Raw genomic sequence first — 21,574 nt, 5'->3', positions numbered from 1 at the left:
ACCCCTGGGTGGTAAGCCACCCCCTGCCTGGCCACCAGGCCATACTGCCCCACTTAGATAAGCAGTCCTATTGACTTCAGCTCCGAGGACATACCGCCCTGGCCTGCACGAAAGGGCAGCCCCATCGACTTTGACTATTAGGCCATCCTGCCCTGCATCCAGAACAGTTCACCTGACAGGGTACACTTGCCCTGCAACAGAGGCTTTGCAATATTAATATCTTAAAATATGGTGTGGTTTCATCATTCCAGAATGAACAAATGACAAAATCAACAAGACAAAAAACATTTCCTAGAAATGGTCCAGTGTAGCATGGGAACTTTGTATAAAATCACTAGGACATATGTAAAGGCATCCTTTCACCAGCTGACCCTGATGATAGAGAACTGCATTCAATTGTACACTGTCGTTATTGGTAGAGCCCTGTGCAGATACAAAATCTGCATCTGATCCGTGATCTGCAAACATGGTCCACAGATATCCGCAGTTTTGCAGGCCTCTCGATATAAAATCTGGATCTGCATCCATCCGCTATCTGCAAACATGGTATGCAGATATCTGCATCTGCGGACTACATTACCGAAATACAAATATCGGACGGGTGATAAAAAGAAAACTGGAGGGAAAAGAAAACTGGGGAGCATTAAGCACTGGATAAAACAAAAATGTAAAGCTGTTAAAATGCTTGTAGTAATCGTTGTATAGAAGGACAGTACATAGTAACTGGGGGATCTTCATAGACATACCACTTGATCCATAGGGTCATTTGAATAGTAACTTTCTGAATGGGTACAACGAACCCATACAGGCTTGAGCAATTCTTCCTCTTCCTCTTCATTTTTTTCAGAAATGATCTCCTCTGGCTCTTTGTCTTTAATAGCAGTGTAATTCTTCTCTTTACTGGCACTCTGATTCTCTGACCACCTCTCTCTCTCCTCCTCCCATCGAGGTCTCTTTCTCTCCCGGCTGGGGGATCGGCTTCAAGGGGAGCAAGGAAAGAAAAGCAATCACAAGTTGTTTTTTTTTTTTTAATATTGATATAATTATAATACAAAATGAATAGTTTACTTCAAATCAATGGATCATTTTGCCATATGACTTGTAGCAGAGTTCAGTTGGTATTTCCTTATTTTAAGGGATTAACTTTCAACAGTAAATATTAGTTTTTGGTACAAATCTAATATATGGAGTCACTTAGCAGCAACTCTGGAATTAAGACTGAAAGCCCTTTAAAATTTTAAGGCCTATTTTTGACCACATTGTAACTCTCAAAAAAACCTCATTTTAGCCTAAAATGTTTATTTTCACACTGACTGAGATTTGGAGGGATTTTTTTTGTTTTAGTTTTGTTTTAAAGGTTTGAAGCAAATCAGCCATACTCTGAAAAAGTAAACATTTTTGTTTTTTTAAAAGAAGGGAAGACTGGCATCAAAATTTATCAGCATGAGTATGGAATGGTCATATTATTCACATAGACAGAACCCTTTTCCACCACATCAGATTATCATATATTCCCTATTCACTCTGTGTAATACGTGAAAACTTTATTGGTAGTGTTTTAGGAAGTTTTCAAAAAATTATTGGGACTATTTTTTGTATCCCTCCACCCATAAAACCAATAAAGCTATCATGAGGCCAGTGATATAGAGCTCAGACAAAGCCATAAAGACCTCTAAAATGACCTAAAACAGTTATCCTACACAGAACAATGTCATGATTTTAAATTCGGTGATCTGCGTACCTGATAGGCTAGCACTTGGTGCTAAGGCGCTTCCACTGTGCAGCAGGGAAGTCCACAGTCCATTGGTATAATTTTCCTGTTTCTAGCTTTGTAGGGCCTCAAGATATCAAACTTTAAAGTCATGACATTTTCATATAAAGGAAAGCTGTTACCAGGCCAGGACTTAATCTTGCCCGTCCTGAGGCAGATATATGTACACATACACATGCACAGCCTGATAAGAGTTTCAAGATCAAATATCCCATCTTACCTCCCTGTTCTTTTGTAATCTTTTCTGTAGGACCTCTCTGAAGATGGCGATCTTCGGCTATCACGATGCCTATGTCTTTCCCTCTCCCGTTCCCTTTAAGAATTTAAAACAAACAGGTTAAACAGGAAATCCTGAATTTTGTAAACACTGTTCCTGAAACAGCATGGAACCAGTTTTAAGTCAATTGTCAGCACTGTTGTAAGTTGTGGGTTCCAACAGTTAGATTCCACAAAACCTGGAAGCTTTGTGGTGACAATCTATTCCTCAAGAAATTTATGACAGACAGTCCCCTCCACCTTTCCTGCTTTCATCATAAGGACAGCTATCTTAATATCCTATTAATTTATACTCAGTATAGACAGCCGATATAGTATACCATCAGAGCCACTCCCATTCTGCCTGTCATTCTTCCGTTATAAATGGAAGGCTTGCTTACTCCCTCTGCTACCATTCTCTTTCATTTAGAGACTGAGCAAGAAACTATTCAACACACAATAACTTCAGAATCACAGCAATAATTCAAATACATTTCACATACAAGCCCTCTGACCTTCATAGCCACCTCAGAAGTGCATAAAAATAAACTAAGATAGCCAACCAAAAAAAAAAAGAGATGTCTCCACAGCCTAATGACGATGACCCCCATCCTGTGAACACTTATACATGAGTAAATCTACAGGCACAAGCAGTCCTAAACACCACCACTCCCGATGTTCTGTAGCTAGTGGCCTTCACTCACTAGCATAAACTGGTACTTTTTTACAAGCACTGTATCTGCATGACAGCTTAGAATTCTAAAATATTATTTTGTTTCTCCAAGATGTTTTTTTAAAGAAATGTTCAGTTGAAGTAAAAAAAAAAATCAGATCCAGAAGAAGCTCCTGCAGTTGTTTTCTGTTGTACTGAGCAATGCGGTTTACATGGATACTTCTCAGACCATCCCCAACCATGAACCAGTTATTGTCACAATTCCAACATTGTGGTTGCCATTATACAACCTATACCTAAGCCACAGTTGTTACAACATTTAAAAACAATTTCTTGGGGGCAATTCTTAGAAGAAACCAGAGATCTTAAGGCTTCCCAGGGCAAGTTTGGAGATTATATTTCAAGGTTCAGGGTGTCAAAAGGCTGAAGTTTAGCTAAATAGCTGTAAAATTTAAATCATGGGATTCCATGGTTATTGTTTCTCAATGATTTCCACACATCAAATGTACTCCATTTATGAATAAAAATATATTTCCCCTCAACTGCTACTCCTGTAAGCTCAGCCTGGGCTCCTTCCTCCTCACACATCACCATCAGGAAAAAAGTTCTTGCAGGCCCCATTTGGCCATCAGTGACACAGATGTTAACTCACTGCTGTCAGTCAGATTGTACAGACATAACTGACTGAAAGTTAGTAAATAATCATGTTGATGCACAAGAAGGAATAGATAGATGTCTGCTATCATAGCTGGGTTGGCTCTGCAGGGATAATAGGAATCTGAATCAAAGTTATTAACATACACACACACACATATATTTTTATACACATGCACACAAAAAAGTCTTGTAACCTTATGAAGTATGCATAGCCAAAGAAATTTAACACATACTATCTACCCCTTTTGCACACTGACCCCCTTTCTTCATCTTTCCTTGTTGTGTTTTGTCTAAATTTAGAGTGTATAGTCTCCAGAGCAAAGCAAATGCCATCTGATTTGTTGGTGAACAGTGGATCAAAACAAATCAAAAGCAGAAAAATCTTTTTTATCATTAAAAAGTGAACAAATATGACACCAAAAATACAGGGAAACCAGATTTCAGTGGCCTTAAAAATCTGTGAATCTATGGGCAAAAAGCTGCCATTTTAACATAGCTCCTTTTTGAGTAACACTGAACTTTTAAATTTGAAATCTAGTTTGTGGAATTATGTAGTGAATACTTAAGTCACCTACAACATGCACAATATTCCATAACCCTTTCTTTTCACGATGCTTGAATGTTGATCACATTTTGTTCTCTTTGACCGATACATGAGATTTTTAAATGATTGTTCCAATTTTTAAAACTCCTTTCCTTCGCCAAGTTCCTCAATAAAACACACTTCTCTCAAGAAGCCTATGCTATTGCAGAGAAGGGTTAAACTTAAGATAAAATCTCAAATTTTTAAAAATAAATGCCTGAAGTTAGACATCTAATCCATACTTCAGACACAAAGACACTCAGTGAAAGTCGAACTAAAATGACAACACAAGTTGTAACTCCTCTGTTCATTCACACTCCTTAAGTTAAATCCTGCCCCACCCCTTCCTGAGTTTACATATTGGATAATTGGGTCTTGAACCTGCACAGAACCACACAGGCAGATCTTTAGGCCCATCAGGAGTCCCAATGAAGTCAATGATTCTGTCCCCATTGATATTAGTGAGGTTCTAAGTGAGAGCAAGGATTGGCATACACAGTTCTCTTTCCAGGATCACAGCCTTAGATTCCAAGTTCTTGGGGCATGGACCTTGCCTTCCTAAGAGCCTGTAAAGCACGTAGCCCTATGCTGGCTCTATACACAAGTTCATAATAATCAACACAGAGTACCCCTTACTCCAGGCAGAAACTCTCCCTGAGTGTGAAGTAGCCAGCCACCATGTCTCTCGTGATCACCGAGAAATTCCATCACATCCACTGAGTGCCCAACACCAACAACGGGGAGTAGAAAACCACCATCACCACCACCAAGGGTGTGGGCCAGTGCTGTGCTCACATGGTGCAGAGAAAAGCAGATATTGACCTGACCAAGAGATCTGGAGAACTGACGGAGGATGAAGTGCACGTCATCACCATCATGCAGAACCTCAACAGTTCAAGAGCCCTGAACGATTCTTCAACAGGCAGAAGGACATTAAGGACAGCAAATATAGCCAGGTGCTGGTCAACGGGCAGGACAACAAACTGCACGAGGACCTGGAGCAGCTAAAGAAAATCCAAGTGGATCAGAGCTTGTGTGTGCGAGCCCAGCACACCACAACAGCCGGGTGCTGGAGCAGAGCTGTTGGTGACTCTAAGAAGTAGTCTCTGCCTGCGTCGGCAATAAAGTGCTATTCCCAAACCAAAACATTCTCCCACTCCAGGCAACAGTTTGAGCCCCCCTTAAATTCACAGATCATTGATTTACCTGCTTCGTTCATAACTTCTGTGGCGAGGTGGAGTCCTTCCTCTGTCATAATCTGACCTGTGCCGACTGCTTTCTTGCCTTCTCCTGTCAGGACTCCTGCCTCGATCCCCCCGCCGATCCCCATGGTTACTGGGCCGGTGTCTGTCCCCGTGCACGTGACTATGTTCGCGGTGCCGGTGCTCATCGTAGTGCTTACTCCTCTCTGGAGACCTTCGTTCACTTTGGGCCTTTTCTACCTGATATTGGCTTGCGTGCCGAAAATGACTGCTACTGCTGCTGCTCTGAAAGGAGTTTGAGTTCTGTTGATAACTATTAAAATTAGGAGGTGGGAAAGACTGCTGAGAATAGCCCGTAGAGTAGACAGGTTGATAATTAACTTGCTGCGGCATCACCGGTGGTGGTGGAGGATGAGGCATTGCAGGAGGTGGCATCATATAGGGAAAAGTGTTTTGTCCAGTAGGGGCCCCTGGTACTGGGGAATTACTGGGATTTGGGACTGGTGGAGGAGCAGGAGGGAAACAAGGAGGGACTGGAAAACTCTGCCTTACTTGATGGTTTGGAAAAGGTGGCCTCAGCGGACACTGGCTGATTGGACTCTGAGTTGAAGGAGGTACCAGGGACGGATACGGTATAAAATCTGGTCTAGGAGGCACATAGCCTGTGGCTGGAGGGCTTGAGTAGGTAGTCGGAGGAGCTACTTGTTGGTCATATTGGTACTGCACTGAAGGCTGCTGAGGGTGAAGCTGTCTCAGGTTCTGAGGTCTGAAGGTTTGTGTTGACGTTCTTACTCCAGGTCCTCCTCGACCCCGTGGGCATCCTCGTCCAGAATGGAAAGACATCTTTCACCTTTCAAAGGAAAAGAAGAGATAAAATATATAATGCCACATGAGTCTTGGGGGTGGTGGGGGGTGGTTGAGAGCTAATTGTTTGCCACCCTTTTTAAGTCTCATTCTGTAACAAAGATAACTTCTTGAATATCAAGTTCCAGCCCCAACTGAAATGTCAAGGCACCCCTTGCTGCTTGTATCCAGTTCTGTTCAACTCAAGGGCAAAACAATCTCTTCCAAGAGCTGGACAGCAGATATTGTCTACAAGAGTCTGCTCTCTTTATATACAGCCTGGCGTCCTCGGGTATCAATCAGAAAACTGTACATCAGTAAATCAAACAATACCCAATGGTGGATCTAAGAACAAATTTGTATCAGGTGGTATGGGCCCAATCCTGAACCACTGAAATCAACAGTTTTGTCATTCCTCTCAATGGAGACAGGAGCAATCTGTCGCTGGCTCTCACTGATCCTCTGCATTCCAATAGCTGCATATTGGTTATTATTTCCATAAAAAACGCTCCTAAATCCCTAATCCAGTAATATGGTCTGCTAGTACACTGCCTGAGCAGGGCCAAAGTTTGACAAATGTTTACCAGATCATTCATACACCTGTTCATATATCTGTTTACCAGCCACTATGATGCAGAGCCTTCAAACACCAAAATTAATTAACTGTTATTAAAACAAAAAAAAATCACAGAATCCATGAATTTCGACTTCTTCAACAGCCATCCTATAAAGGTGCACAAGAGGTGGCCTCTCACACAATTTTAAACCTTGAGCATAAGGGTTTCACCAACTTTTCCTATTATATCAAATCCTATCTACCCTATTATCAGTCAAACGCAGAGACAATGGCAGTTTATGCTCCCTATTTTGGCCCCAATCCTGAAAAGGTTTATACTGTAATATACTAAACTTTATACACTGTAGGCAATCCCATTCAAGTCAATGGGACTACTCACAGTGTATGAAGTTAAGCACGTGTATAAGTCTTTTGCAGAATCAGTGAGTGCCTTAGATCATAAAGATTTTCCCCCTTGCGGTGGTTGCAAGCAAAATTTGCAGAATTGTATTAATATATGAGAACCAGACAGTGAAAGTGACTAGTCAAACACCATTGTTCAATGTGAGAAAAAAGGAAAAAGTGAAAAACATAAATCGTACAAATAAATTCAATATTTAAAATTATTTCAATCTTGATATTCTAAGGGGTAACATAAGGGGGTTTATGGGGGGCGGGGTTAAACGTGATGTTCAACTTGACAGTATTCCTCTAAAACGCAGACAAAACATCGAGCACCACCCACCAGCATCTTATAATATAATTGGGGTAATTTCATATAACGGAGCATATAAAAACTAAACAACTTGTGTCAAAGATATAAAGTCTTCCTTGAATCATAAAGGCTTTGTCTACCCTACAAATATAACCATATTTGGGAACCTGCTTCCAACCTTCTTGTTTTCTAATCTAATTGGTGGTGCCAGTCTGCAAGGTACTCTGGACCGTATTGACATTTCACAATCAGGTGAAGGCTTGATCAGACCTAACTGAGAAACCAGGCTGAAGCCTTGATTTGTCCAGAGCTTCAGCCCTGTTATTTAACATGATTGAGATGCAATACTTCATTTATTAATTATTATTATTATTGGGGCTATGTCGGTGTCCACAATACACCTGGCAATTTCCAAACATACACAATCCTTTCATCCAAAGAACTCACAATCTAAGAAAACAAGCAACCCATGAAGGATGAAGAAACAAATAAAACATGCAATGATTTTAAAAGTAAGCATTAACTCCCCCACTTGCCATTTACCTAGCCAGATGCTCTACAAATTGGATGCATGTTTGCAGCCAAATTCAGAGATAACCAAGGCATAATCACATTCCCTGTTAATTTCAATGGAATAAATAGGCCCAGAGAGCCAATGGTATTAATGAGACCCTATTACTGCACAACAATTAAACATGGTTTGGGGTTTAGAGCACACAGCCCCCAGCAAGCCTAGTTCTGTGGCAACAACCACCATCAAAAAGAACTTTATAAGTTTTTATTAAAGATGCAGAAAAAGAAGGAAAAAACATGTAAAGCATGAGACATATGAAACATTAAGTACTGCTTTCATTTTAACAGTATTCTATATTCCCTTTAATGGTAGGGAGTTTTTATAAGGAAACCTCCCTCCCTTCCCCCTCCCTGTTTGACAGACTGTCTGATTGTATAAATGATGGTAATAACTGTCCTTTTTGGGGAAAAGAGAAAAGGTTAGTTGAGATGAGCTGGAGCTGCTGTTGTTAAAAGTCTGACACTGCTATCTTTAAAAACACACACACAAGAATAGCAAAGATTAAAAATGAAGCTTCTGTTTCTGGCTCTTACTTGGTGAAACAGGCACAACACATGATCTTAGCTGCCACTCTGAGACCTGGCAAATTTGTACCAGTGTTGGGCTGTTTAGTATACTGTTTTTAGCTGCCTCTCTGGTCCTGGCTCACAGCAGCGTTGTAAAAGATGCAGTCTTGGCCAGTTAAGTAGGATTATTATTAGGCAGCGGCAAAAGGAGAAAGATAGGAAAGAGGAGAAATACAAGAAGGTTGGGAAGGAAAAGGACGCAAGGGAGATGATGTCAGCAGGAAGCCAAGTCTGACATTCCAGGTACCGTTCAGAACTTAGATGGCAGAGGTGATGAAGTCACTGGGTCCCTCTCTCTGGCCCAATTTGATCCTAGCATCTTTCAGGAGCAGGACAACAAAGGTCCAGTGGTGTTGTGGTGGATCCCAGGGTCTCTGGAGACAGTGAGCCTGGTAGCCAGGATGGTATTTTTATTCCTTCCAGTCCATGTGCTTCCACCTCATGTCATGACCTCCCCAGGAAAAATCGCATTTTTAAAGGACCCCCAAAAGGGGTTATGTGCAGAATAGTTCATTCCCTCATTATTTTGTTTACCAGTTAGGCCTACTTTCCAGTCTCACACTTTTCCTGTTTACCAATCATGATCTTAACACAATACTTGGGTGATATCAATAAACCAGTGGTCCCCAAACTTTCCAGCATTGCATCCCCCCGTACCCCTGTCTGCCACTGTCCGCCCCCCGAGCTGAGGCCTGGTGCAGGGCCACACCCTGGTGCAGTTCTGGGGCCAAAAGTGAGGCTGGGGCTGCGAATGGAGCCGCGGCCAGGGGCCATTGCTGGGTGCGGAGCAGTGTCTGAAGGCGGGGCCAGAACAGAGCTGGGAGCGGAGCAGAGCAGGGCTGGGTGGCGCTCACTCCCTCCCTACCCCCAATGGAGGTTGGCTTGGGCCCTGCAATATATCCCTGAATGTTCCTCCGCACCCCCCTGGGGGGCACACCCCACAGTTTAGGGATCTCTGCAATAGATCTTTCTGTTTGGACTAATCCAGCCTGTCTTTAATTTTCTGTTGACTTTCATCAACAATTTTATATAATGGACTAGCTGGACTTTTACCTTAGACAATTTAGAGGACAAATTCCTTAGGGCACAACAGTTCCTTAGAGCAGTACACTGAATATATTTCTGCTGAGGGACCATCACATAAAAAGAAAGAAACATTCTAAGGAAGGACTATATTTGTCAACTGTCTCTGATTACAATCCTCAATCTACTCACATCTCTCATGGAAATAATGTTCTCAGATTCACGATCATAATTTAGTCACCTTGCAGATAAAAAAGAATGGATTTGAAAATGAAAAGTTATGGAATAATATAGAATGCACAAGTCATTTCAAAGTTCCCTCTGCTGCAGTTTTCATTTAGCTTCATTTTGGGTCCACATTTAAACTCCAAGCTTGGTCTACACTTTAGAGTTAGGTCAACTTAAGGCAGCTTAGGTCAACCTAATTATGTCAGTGTCTACACTAGAATGCTGCTTCCATCGAAGTAAGTGGACTCCTATACCAACATAATAACTCCCCCTCCACAAAAGGCATAGCGCTTATGTCAGTGTAGTTACTTACATTGCCTGTTGGCTGTCATTCTTCTCACTCTCACAGCTGGAGCCCCCACCCTGGGGTGACAACCCAACTGTGAGCCAGCATGGTGCTCAATTTCAGTGCAGGGAACCTACTGCCAGTGAAATTGACATTCTTGTCAGTTTCATGACTTCAGCTTTGAGCCCTGCTCTGCCACTCTGAGCCTGAGGCAGCCCTAAAATTGACAAGAATGTCAATTTCACCACTGGCAGGCTCCATGCTGTGCAACTTAGGGGCAGTGGGCTCACAGCTCAGGCTGTCACTTCAGAGCCAGAGCTCACGGCTGTCAGTGCCCCACACTCCTAAATTAAGTTAACCTAATTTTGTAGTGTGGACAAGCTCTAATAAACTCTTTTCTTCCCACAGATACTACAGTGATGACAGCTATTTAACTATCTAGACACAGATATACCCAAACTCCCCATACTAGCAATCTAGAAGCGTGTTGTTTGAGCAAAGTCCTCTGAAAGTACTCGCTCTATTTTTGCTCCATCCTACCTACAGAGCCATATATCTGACCTTGAAACCAGAAAGGGTAGTGGCAAGAGGCTATCAGACAGTCAGTCTGAGAGATATGACAGGGTTGTATAAGCAGAGCATCACGTTTAGACCTTGTTTAGACTTAAAAGTTGTTTTACCAGGTAGGGGCTATTTCAGTTAGGGGGGTGATATTTTTAATTGCATAAAAAGTGACTACAGATATTCCTTTTCCTCTACAGGAATAACTAAAGCACCTTTATACTGATATAACTGCATCCAGAGTAATGGGGCTATACCACTTTAAGTCTACCAGTATAGTTATTTCCTTTCCCATACAACAACAGCTGTACCACCATAAGTATCTTTTTACTGATATAACTGCATCCACACTAGAGTTATACAGTTTTGACTATACCAGTACTGTTAAAGCATCACAACTTTCTAGTGCGGACAAGCCCTTAGCCATGCACCAGATGCACAGGAAAAACCTTGAAGCCAGGCAAAACTCTGATGACTTGGGATTTTGCCATCAACCAAAAAAGAAAAGGAGGACTTGTGGCACCTTAGAGACTAACAAATTTACTAGAGCATAAGCTTTCGTGAGCTACAGCTCACTTCATCGGATGCAAGTAGCTGTAGCTCATGAAAGCTTACAATCTAATACATCTGTTAGTCTCTAAGGTGCCACAAATACTCCTTTTCTTTTTACGAATACAGACTAACAGGGCTGCTACTCTGAAACCTGCCACCACCCTGTAACTCAACTCAACTGCTGCACACACCAAACAAAAGGCAGGGGAAAATACACAGGTCTGTAGCCAGAGCTCTACAGGAGGAAAGGGTGTGGGAGGGGGGGCATCCTGACATAAATCCCAGGCCCAGGCGAAGCTCATGGGTCTGGCCGGGTTTCTGGGCCCCCTCCATTCAACCCTAAAAGGCCCAGTGAAAAGGAGAAAGGACTACGTGAATCGAGCCTAGCCAGCTCCAACGCTACCCAGAATCCTGAGCAAAGCACCCAGCCGGGAAGGAAAAGGAAACAGAGGGGGGACTGGGAAAGGAGCGGGAGGGGGACTGACTTGGGGAAGAGGGAGCCCCCACCTAGCTGTAAGGGGGGAGGGGGAGGATCGCTCTCCCTCCCTCAATCTGACCCGCTCTCCTAGCAAGGGGGCGGGAGCATCCATCCTACCTGCACGAGCCCCCCTCGCAGCCCGTGGAGCCGGACACCTGCGGCGCAGGCCGGGCACCAGCCAGGCAGACACCGGCTCCGGAACAGGAAAAGGGAGGGAGGAGCATCCACACCGCGCGGGCGCCCCGCCGCAACCATCCGCGCCGGCTCGCTGAGAGGGGCGGGCAATGGGCCGGGGAAGGGACCGGCGAGCGCCGAGCCCCCTGGCGGCCCCTCTGCCCCGCGGGGGAGCCCCAGCCGGGCCCGCGGCGCTGGGCTCGCCCTTGCTCCGCCCCGCGCGGCGCGGGTGTCCCGCGCTAGCGCTCCGCGGAACGTCGCGGCCCCCGGCGTTCGGGTCCTAGAACGTTGCCGGGCCCGGGGGTTCGTGGCTCCGAACGCTCGTCCCAGCGCGGCCGCCATGAGCAGCGCGGGGCAGCCGGGCCGCCTGCGGAGTTACCCGGCGCTGCCCGTCTGCGTGGTGGAGGACCACCAAGATGTAAGTGCCTGGGGGAAGATCCTGGCTGGGACCCGCAGCGGGACTTCTGCTGGGGCTGGAGCCGCTGGAGAGACACAGTCCAGCCCGCACCCCCTGTCCTTGGTTTCTGGGAGCCAGTTCCCACCCTGATTCTGCAAGCAGACTGTGTCTATGCTGCACTAAACCCCGGGCTGTGGGACCTGGGGGGCACCCTCTGGGTTTCCACTTGAGCATCTGCACCACGTTGTAAACCTGGTTGTAAACGATTACGGGGCCCCGGGCTCACAGCCAGGTTAACACATCCATACTGCGCCGCCAAACAGACCCTCTGACTGGAGCCTGTGGCTGGTGCTGCGTCCACCCCTCAAGATAACAGGGCTTGTAGTAATTAAGTCGCTTTTGCATGACCACGTTATGCGCCTTCTCTTAGTGCCAGGAAGGCTTGCACGATGATTGAACTGTCAGTGCGGGGCATTGTGGGACGGCTTCTGAAAGGCAGCAACAGTCAATGTAAGCAACACAGTGTCTACGCTGGCATTGTATCAACCTAACTACGTCGACCTAAGCGCTCAGTGTAGCGGGCGAGTTACATTGCTGGGAGCTACATTTTCGTGTAGATGCTTACACAGTTAGGTTGATGTAAGCTGCCTTACGTCGACCTAACTCTATATTGTAGACCGAGCCTTGGGCTCATAGGGACCTGGGTCCTGATTGCTTGTTGACCTGAATTAGACAAATTTCCTTGTGGACACGGCTGAGCCCAGGTTTACAATGGAGTGTAGATATACCCTTAGGCATGTGTTTAACTTTACTACACTGAAGCACCTGTACAAATTTTTATGCAGGAGTGGGACGTGTGAGATAAAGGGCTTGTGTACGCATACAGCACTGCAGTGGTGCAGCTGCACTGGTGCTGCTGTGCTCCTGTGCGACTTAGTGAAGGCGCTCCCTACACTGACGAGAACTTCTCTCATTGGCACAGGTAGTCCGCTTCCCCCAAGAGGTGGTACCTGCGCTGATGCAAGAAGCCCTCTTCTCCACATAGTCCTGCCTACACCATGAATTCAGTCGATATGATATTTATGGGGGGAGGGATAGCTCAGTGGTTTGAGTATTGGCCTGCTAAACCCAGGGTTGTGAGTTCAATCCCTAAGGGGGCCATTTAGGGATTTGTGGCATAAATTGGGGATTGGTCCTGCTTTGAGCAGGGGGTTGGACTAGATGATCTCCTGAGGTCCCTTCCAATCCTGATATTCTATGATTCTATGAAATACAGAACAAAACTTCTTTTGGGGGGGAGGGATAGCTCAATGGTTTGAGCATTGGCCTGCTAAACCCAGGGTTGTAAGTTCAATCCTTGAGGGGGCCTGTCAAGGTTCCTCCCCCACTCTGAACTCTAGGGTACAGATGTGGGGACCTGCATGAAAAACCTCCTAAGCTTATCTTTACCAGCTTAGGTCAAAACTTCCCCAAGGTACAAAATATTACACCCGTTATCCTTGGACTGGCCGCTACCACCACCAAACTAATACTGGTTACTGGGGAAGAGCTGTTTGGACGCGTCCTTCCCCCCAAAATACTTCCCAAAACCTTGCACCCCACTTCCTGGACAAGGTTTGGTAAAAAGCCTCACCAATTTGCCTAGGTGACTACAGACCCAGACCCTTGGATCTGAGAACAATGAAAAAGCATTCAGTGTTTTACAAGAAGACTTTTAATAAAAAATAGAAGTAAATAGAAATAAAGAAATCCCCCCTGTAAAATCAGGATGGTAGATATCTTACAGGGTAATTAGATTCAAAAACATAGAGAACCCCTCTAGGCAAAACCTTAAGTTACAAAAAAGATACACAGACAGAAATAGTTATTCTATTCAGCACAATTCTTTTCTCAGCCATTTAAAGAAATCATAATCTAACACATACCTAGCTAGATTACTTACTAAAAGTTCTAAGACTCCATTCCTGTTCTGTCCCTGGCCAAGACGACTACAGACAGACACAGACCCTTTGTTTCTCTCCCTCCTCCAAGCTTTTGAAAGTATCTTGTCTCCTCATTGGTCATTTTGGTCAGGTGCCAGCGAGGTTACCTTTAGCTTCATAACCCTTTACAGGTGAGAGGAGCTTTCCCCTGGCCAGGAGGGATTTCAAAGGGGTTTACCCTTCCCTTTATATTTATGACAGGGCCATTTAGGGAACTGGGGCAAAAATTGGGGATTGGTCCTGCTTTGAGCAGGGGGTTGGACTAGATGACCTCCTGAGGTCCCTTCCAACCCTGATATTCTATGATTCTATGATATAACTCGCCCAGGGGTGTAGATTTTCCACGCTCCGGGCGATGTAGTTACACCATCATAAGTCTGTAGCATAGACCACGACAGAGCCCCTGCCCCTTATTTTAAATTATGTTCCTTACTTTTTGCCTAGTGCATCACACCCTTAGCTAATCAGTATCGGATGTGCTTTGTCCCATATTTCAGCAGCCATCATACAAGTCCTCATGATACAGAATAAGATTTTTGCACCACAAATAAAACTATGTATCTTTACAAACTGTGTTTTTCATGCAGTTATCAATTATTGCCTTGCAGCTTAGGTAATCACCCCAAATAATATGCCATTTTTCCATTTTGGCCATTGTTTAAGGGGTGACCACCCCCACAGTATGTTTATGATGCTCTGGGCTAATTGGCAGTGGCATGACAGGTTGCCAAAATGGGATTGGCTTCCCAAAATCTCCAGAATTTTCCTTATGTACCAACGAACAGGTTTGGTGGTTGCTTCTGTAATCCTTGTGATCTTTTTCTCTTCTCATCTTTTTCTCCTCCACTGGCAGTGTAGAAAATGCACAATCTGACATATGGAAGCAAAGGGCACTGCAAATCATAAGCCCTTCTGTAGCCAATCCTGACACTGATCTGCGCTCAACCTGCCGTTGACTTCTGTGGGATTGCAGTATGCAGAGGACAGTGGCAGGTTCTGCTTTCTCATAATGGAATCCAAGATGTTCACTACTCTATGATGAGTGTACTCTGGGCTGTTATCCCAGGGCTGAAAAAAAAATCTATTGTTTAACTGCAAATTGCTGGTTTAATTTCTGGAAAATACTCACCTACGTCACGTGGTTGCTGAGATGATAAATAGATGTTTGTACAGTGCTTTGAAATTAAGTACTATATAAAGTGCAAAGTACTCACTACCATATTAATAAACACAAGGAAGCTTGAGCAGTTTTTCTGTTACATAAGAATGGGGGGGAGGGTGAAATGTAGACAAACTCTTAAAAAAAAAAAAAAAAAAAAAAAGTTATTCTAAAACACTTGCTTCCTTAAAGGGGATTTTGAACCCCTCGTCTATTCCCTGGTAAAAGTTTCTCAAATTGCTTGCTCATGAAGTGCAATTTAAGGCTACAATGTTGTCGTTGGATCTGTTCAAATAGATCCTTATTCATGTGCAGAAAACCCCACTGATTTCAATGGGATGTTGTGCGGGTAAAAAAAGTATCGTGTAGAAAACTGAAAAATATTAAACCCCATCAACAAACCCCCAAAACGTTTGGTAGAATAAATGATACTAAATAGCAGAAGTTATGCAGTATTTACAAATGACAAAAAGTATATAGCATACCTGTAGGTTGATGTAGGAAAAGTTTTTTATTAAAACGTTAGGAGAGAAAATTAAAAATAAATCCTTACAGTATTTTTGAAAATGTTGGCAAAACTCATTTAAGATTCATATTTGTGTCTTAATCTCAGCAGGCAGGGCCCTCCCTGGAATTTGTGGAAATGAGTTGTCATCATGTAACTTCTCTGAAAAGGCTTTTTTTTTTTTCCATTTGCTTTTTAAAAACATCAGTACCCTTATGCAGTGGAAAACTGAGACAAGGATTATACAGTAGTTTCCTCTTATTACCTGGCAGAGTATTGCTAGATCAATCAGTGGCTAAACAGATTCTAACCAGAGCTGGAAAACCAGCCTCAAAAGAACAGGTAAGGCTAGAGCAGTGTTTCCCAAACTTGGGATGCCGCTTGTTCAGGGAAAGTCCCTGCCGGGCCGGGCCAGTTTGTTTACCTGGCCCGTCCGCAGGTTCGGCCGATCGCGGCTTCCACTGGCCGCAGTTCACTGTGCCTGGCCAATGGGGGCTGCGGGAAGCAGCAGCCGGTACGTCCCTTGGCCCACACCGCAGCCCGCAAACGGTGGGAGCCAGTGATTGGCCGAACCTGCGGACGCAGCAGGTAAACAAACCGGCCCAGCCCGCCAGGGGCTTTCTTTGAACAAGCGGCGTCCCAAGTTTGGGAAACACTAGGCTAGAGATTGAGCAGAGGCTTACATTTCAGTAGTTGGTCAAAGTCCTTGCACCAGCTGGATATTTCTGTTGGCTTCTGGAATACTTGGTGCACTATGATTGGCTGCTGACAGTGCACCAGCTGCCCTTCAGAATGAGCAATTTATGATTTAATGGGGCTGTTTTAGAGATGTGAGATGTTTTAGCCACAGTAGTCATTGATATTTACAAAAGCAACCTCATACTAAACGGTTTACTTTACCAAAATGCTATGAGATTCCTACTAAAGTGTTTGCTGAACTAGGGACCCTGCATAACTAAACCAGGGACAATTTATGATCCTATTACTGTTTGAAAAAAATGACCTTAATTGAAATAGATATTTTAAAAAAAAATAGCCTCCCTTGAAATTATTTTGAATGAGACCCAAGTATAGTTATCCCTGTAAAGTTGAAACTTTGGTAAAAGTTCTGGAAAAAGAATTAGGCAGACAAGATAGGGGAGGGTAACTTCAGGTTGGTCCAATAAAAGATATTACCTCACCCAGCTTGTCTCTTTAATTTCCAGGGACCAACATGGCTACAACAACCCTGCAGATATGAAAAGAGAATAGAAATAGAAAACAGTTAAGTGTTCATGGAGTTCTGCCAACACCACTCAAAAGGCAATCGATGTAAATTTTGAACATTAAATTAGTGTAATAAAGAGTATTTATATTAGCAGTGTATAAAACCTATCAGTGTGCAAAAACCTTAGAGCTATACACAATACATATGCCTTTCTAACGTGTAGCCAGCTCTGGGGTGGAAGGCATTACACACGGCAGTCTGATTAGTTTATAGTAGGCTCTGGGAGAGGAAATTGTGGTCCTGTGTGCCAGGCAAAGCTCCACTCTTCTGAAGGTTGCCTTCGGTTGGTTATGAACCTCCCATTTATTTATTTTTCTTTCTGAGGCAGTTCAGTTGCATGAAGTACAATCAAATCACGCATTTGAAAAACAAAATGTATGAGTCCTTCAACTTCCTGTCTCTAATTTATGGAGATACCTATGGCACCGGAGTAGTTTCATCCTCAGGCTTTAGGTAGGACTTGCAATTCAGTGTTTGGGCTCTCCAACAGCATTCCGCCCTCCTTTTTTTTTTTTTTTTCCTTCTGATTAACAGAATGTGTGTTTAAACTTAAAGTCACAAATAAATATGTGCTAAATTTGAATTGAAAGGCTAGCACCCAAGTTTAGTAAACTTAGAATTCTCTGCCTCCCCTGCAGCATGAAGGCTATGTGTACACTACAGCTTATCTTGGCATAACCTGTGTTGCCGAGGGGAGTGAATAAAGCACCCCCCGGAACAACATAAGCTACACTGACATAAGCTGCACTGGTATAGATAGCACTATGTCAGCGGGACATAGCAACAGCTACTTGTGAGGGCTGGAGTAGTTAAGCCGATGGGAGAGCGCTCTCTCCCGTCAGCTTAGAGCTTGTACGTTAGAGAGCTTACAGCAGCTCAGCTGCATCAGTGCAGCTGCGCAGCTATAAACTCTCTAGTGTAGCCGTGCCCTAAAACTCAAACAGTTCAGAGAACTGCAGTTTCTGATCCTTCTTTACAGGTCAAAAGTTAACAACCCTAATAATGTGAAGGCATGGAACTAAGAACTCAGGTCTTGGCAGGCAATAAAGGAGGTTCAGATTTCAAGCTTTTTCTTTTAAAATTGTGTATTTGTAGGGGGTTAATCTTACACATATATGTAGTGTTCAAGATTAGGGACTTAATCAGTTGTATTAGTTTTTTGAAAGCAGTTCAGTTCATATTTAGCATATAAAACATGTGCAAACTGTATTGCCTGTGATGCACAGGATATGCAACCCACTTCACTAACTCGTCGGTGCAGTATCATGGAGAGCTGGGGAAGGACAGGAGGCTGAGTGCTCTGTTCGGAGGAATTCTGACTAGAGAACTCAGCTAGGGGTTGGAGCAGCTTGTGGATAGGAATTTAACAGTCCAAGGGTGACGGGAGCTTAGAAACTCAATTAGGTTTAAACTGTAGCTGGTGCCTGAGTGTGAGTGATGTTTCAACTGGTTTTACCTTGCATTGGATGAAGTCTGAAACTTTTGAAGCCCAAAATCTGGTGCGGTGTCTTCTGGCATAGGGTGGGGAACGTGGATCATAGGCAAATTTTTGACCAAAAAAAATACACATTGATATATTCTCTGTATTTAAATTTTCACAGTTCTGGGAAATTATGGGAGGGTCAGACAATAATTATTTAATGAGAGTATACATTGAGATTCAAAAAGTTGAAGATCTATAAGCATTGAAACACAAATTGTCAATATCACAGTTTTGTGTTTATGATGGGTAAGCAACCGGAGAGGCTGAAAACTGAGCCCAGTCATGTATGTGGCTATTTCATTTTTCATGTTATTTTGCCATAAATATAACATAATACAATCAATGAGATTTTGGCAAAGTAAAATAACTTCCAAGAAAGTACAAAAAATAGCTATGGATTTTTAAATACAAAAAATTAACTAGTCTAAACATTGTAAATGCACTTTTTGGTCTGTGCTGTATATACCAGGTGTAATTCACCCAAGAGCAGAGGGCCCATTAAAAGCTTTGCACACCTCTCAGCACCTTCCATAGGAGAACAATTTCATGCAGAGGTTTCTGCTTTCCATGGGCACCATGGATGGTGCTGTTGGCAGTGAGGAGGGGGTCAGGCTACTAAATTCGTAGTCCTTTTGTGCAGGTTCAGTTGCCTAGGGAGCACAGAAAGGCTCCCACTGCTCTGCACGTAAACTGAGCACAAGTTAGCCTTGCCCCCCATCTCTTGTGGGCACGGGGGCTGTATGTCTGCAGTCTCCCAGGCTGACTATTTGTGTCAGCATAGGGCCTGTGAGTGTGTCCTAGAGCCTGACTCATATGCAGGCCTCACTGAATTTGAGTTTTATAATTTTGATGGATAATGTCAATGGTTATTTTTAACCTCTTTTATTTTTATTGATTTTTTTCACAGTTGTGGGTAATTATGGGTGAGGGTAAAATATTGGGATCAGACAATAATTATTTAATGACAGTTGAGATTGAAAAAGTTAAATCTGTGTCATTGTTAAAACACAAATTGTCAACATCCAATGTCAAAATATACAAAATAAATAACCTTAAATCAAAATCTAAGTTCTCCAGAAGCATTTTTCTTCCCTTGCCTATCAGTAAATTTCATTTATTACTGATGGAAATATTTTTCATCAGTTTGTATGTACAGTGCAATCAGTGATTACCAACATTTATAGATCAAAATATAATCCATCCAAGTCTAAACATAGAGAAGGAGGAACTTTAGTGTGTGGAAGCCAAGAAGTGGGGGAGAACAGCCGGGTGGGGACTGCGTTGCACAGGAAATGGGGTGCATTTTTAGGGGGATGAATTTCAGTGAAAGAAATGGGAGCGGGATTAAAGGATTGGTGAAAAGCATTGCTGTAAACAGGGCTGCCCTGAAAGAATGAAGGGGAGGTAAAAAAAAAAAAATGTAAATATTCATGCAAACTACTGTACACATAGCCCTGGGGCTTATGGCAAATTGCCAGTCTTAGTCCATGGTAGCAGCAAGGTTGTGCTCCACTGATGAATTGTCTTCTGCTTAAGGAATAATTCTGAGGCCTGAGAAGACAACGGATGGTATTTTTGCTATTAACAACATTGCATTTTTTAACCCATTGGTAACAGTTAACACATTTTGTTCATATCATTTTAGGTTGTGCCTTTTATCTATCGTGCCATTGGGTCAAAGCATCTCCCTACCAGTAACATCAGCTTTGTTCATTTTGATTCCCATCCAGACCTTCTTATTCCTGTGAATATGCCAGCAGACACAGTCTTCGACAAAGAAGCTCTGTTTAGGTAATGTCATATGTTCCTCATCAAGAATCTCTAAGGGCCAACTCTTGCCACTCTCATTTACATTGAAAATCAGTAGAACTGTCCTCAGAGTAAACGTGAGCAAGATGGGCAGAAGTTGGCCCTGAAGGTATTTTCAACTTTTTCACTCATGTTCGAAACTGGCTTGTTTATGTTCAAAGGATGTTTTGTGGTTTAGGAATATAGTCAAATGCTGATGTTACCCTCCAGACATTGGATGACTATGTTCTTGTGACTTTGTTACATTTTTAATGGTTCAGCAATATGCCACTTGTTTGAAAGTTTAGACTATGTTGTTTCGCTGAACAGCATTATAATGGGTCAGTGTCAAAACGGATCATTTAATCTGAAAAACCATATTTTAAAAAAATGCCTTCCCCTCTCAATGCTGTAAAATCTATCAGCCTTTTTCCTAAGTGTTTAAACTGCAGGGTTGAAATCCTGACCATATTAAATCAAAGGGGTATTTTGCCAGTGAGTTCAGTGGGCCAGGATTTCACAGCAGCTGCTTAGATAGATAAAAGACCAGTGCAGTTGTGGAGATGTGTGTACACACTGTGCCCTCTTTCTGCTTCGTTCTTGTAAATGAGAAGGGTATTGAAAAGCTTGAAAATTTCAATGTGCTAGTGAGTCACAAGAACGGAATGGCAACACAATGGTTATATCATTCCATATTTACTCTGTATTTTGGTTTTGTTTGTTTGTGGAGGAATAGGCAGTTTGGTGGCATGTGTCATTCCACTAAGGAACTGAGATATTAATAGTGATTCAAATGTGATTTTGTAGGGGCTAATCAATAAGTCCTTACGTTTAAGAAAACATTTCTGTCAATTTTAGGGTAGGTTACATTGACGTTGACAGACTCTTAGATCTAGTTTTGATTTGTGATGATGGTGTTGAACATACTCATTTCATTCTTTCTATGTCTGACACACAAAAGAAAGCAATAAACCTGGCTAGTTTATAATCAAGTGTTTTATTGATGAGGAAGACTATTGATGGCATTAGTGCACTATAAAGATGTTACCAAACCAAAATCCTAACTCTGTAATATTGTTATAGAAATTTTAAATAAATAATTTCTAAGATTTTTAGGTCTTGTGATCAAAGATTTTCCTGATAATAGTTTTACTAGCAGAGTTTTTGTTTTGTAATATAAACCGTACTCAGACAAAATACTGATACTTGCTGGTAATTACACATTTCGATGTAATTCCAGTATATGAGTCATCTTTTTTGTGTTGCTGACACACTTTACATATAGGGAAAGTTAAT

At 42.9% G+C, this 21,574-nt stretch overlaps 2 protein-coding genes across 8 annotated transcripts in view; one reads left to right on the top strand and one right to left on the bottom strand.

Annotated features, from left to right (window-relative positions):
• DROSHA (drosha ribonuclease III) overlaps positions 1-11,916 on the bottom strand; it is a 99,195-nt gene extending 87,279 nt beyond the window's left edge. For 4 of the 6 annotated variants that reach the window (XM_073332259.2, XM_073332260.2, XM_073332261.2 and 1 more), the window contains exons 1-4: positions 11,641-11,913; positions 5,146-5,991; positions 1,992-2,084; positions 747-978 (exon numbers count right to left, since the gene is read on the bottom strand). In XM_073332259.2, the coding sequence (XP_073188360.1) occupies positions 747-978; positions 1,992-2,084; positions 5,146-5,984 (1,164 nt within the window). In that variant the 5' untranslated portion in view covers positions 5,985-5,991; positions 11,641-11,913. Of the gene's footprint in view, positions 1-746; positions 979-1,991; positions 2,085-5,145; positions 5,992-11,640 lie in introns of all 6 variants that reach the window. The other 2 variants (XM_073332262.2, XM_073332264.2) reach the window with 2 other exon arrangements.
• Positions 11,542-21,574, top strand: part of C2H5orf22 (chromosome 2 C5orf22 homolog) — a 28,383-nt gene continuing 18,350 nt past the window's right edge. Inside the window, exons 1-3 of one of the 2 annotated variants that reach the window (XM_073332267.2) lie at positions 12,038-12,115; positions 16,946-17,003; positions 20,136-20,281. In XM_073332267.2, coding sequence (XP_073188368.1) covers positions 20,241-20,281 — 41 coding nt within the window. In that variant the 5' untranslated portion in view covers positions 12,038-12,115; positions 16,946-17,003; positions 20,136-20,240. Of the gene's footprint in view, positions 12,116-16,945; positions 17,004-20,135; positions 20,282-21,574 lie in introns of both variants that reach the window. The other variant, XM_073332265.2, reaches the window with a different exon arrangement.

Source organism: Lepidochelys kempii, chromosome 2 (assembly GCF_965140285.1).
Source record: "Lepidochelys kempii isolate rLepKem1 chromosome 2, rLepKem1.hap1, whole genome shotgun sequence".
Taxonomy (NCBI): Eukaryota; Metazoa; Chordata; order Testudines; family Cheloniidae; genus Lepidochelys; species Lepidochelys kempii.
The sequence above is the reverse complement of the archived record's forward strand: the minus strand, read 5'-3'. Positions and strand labels throughout refer to the sequence as shown.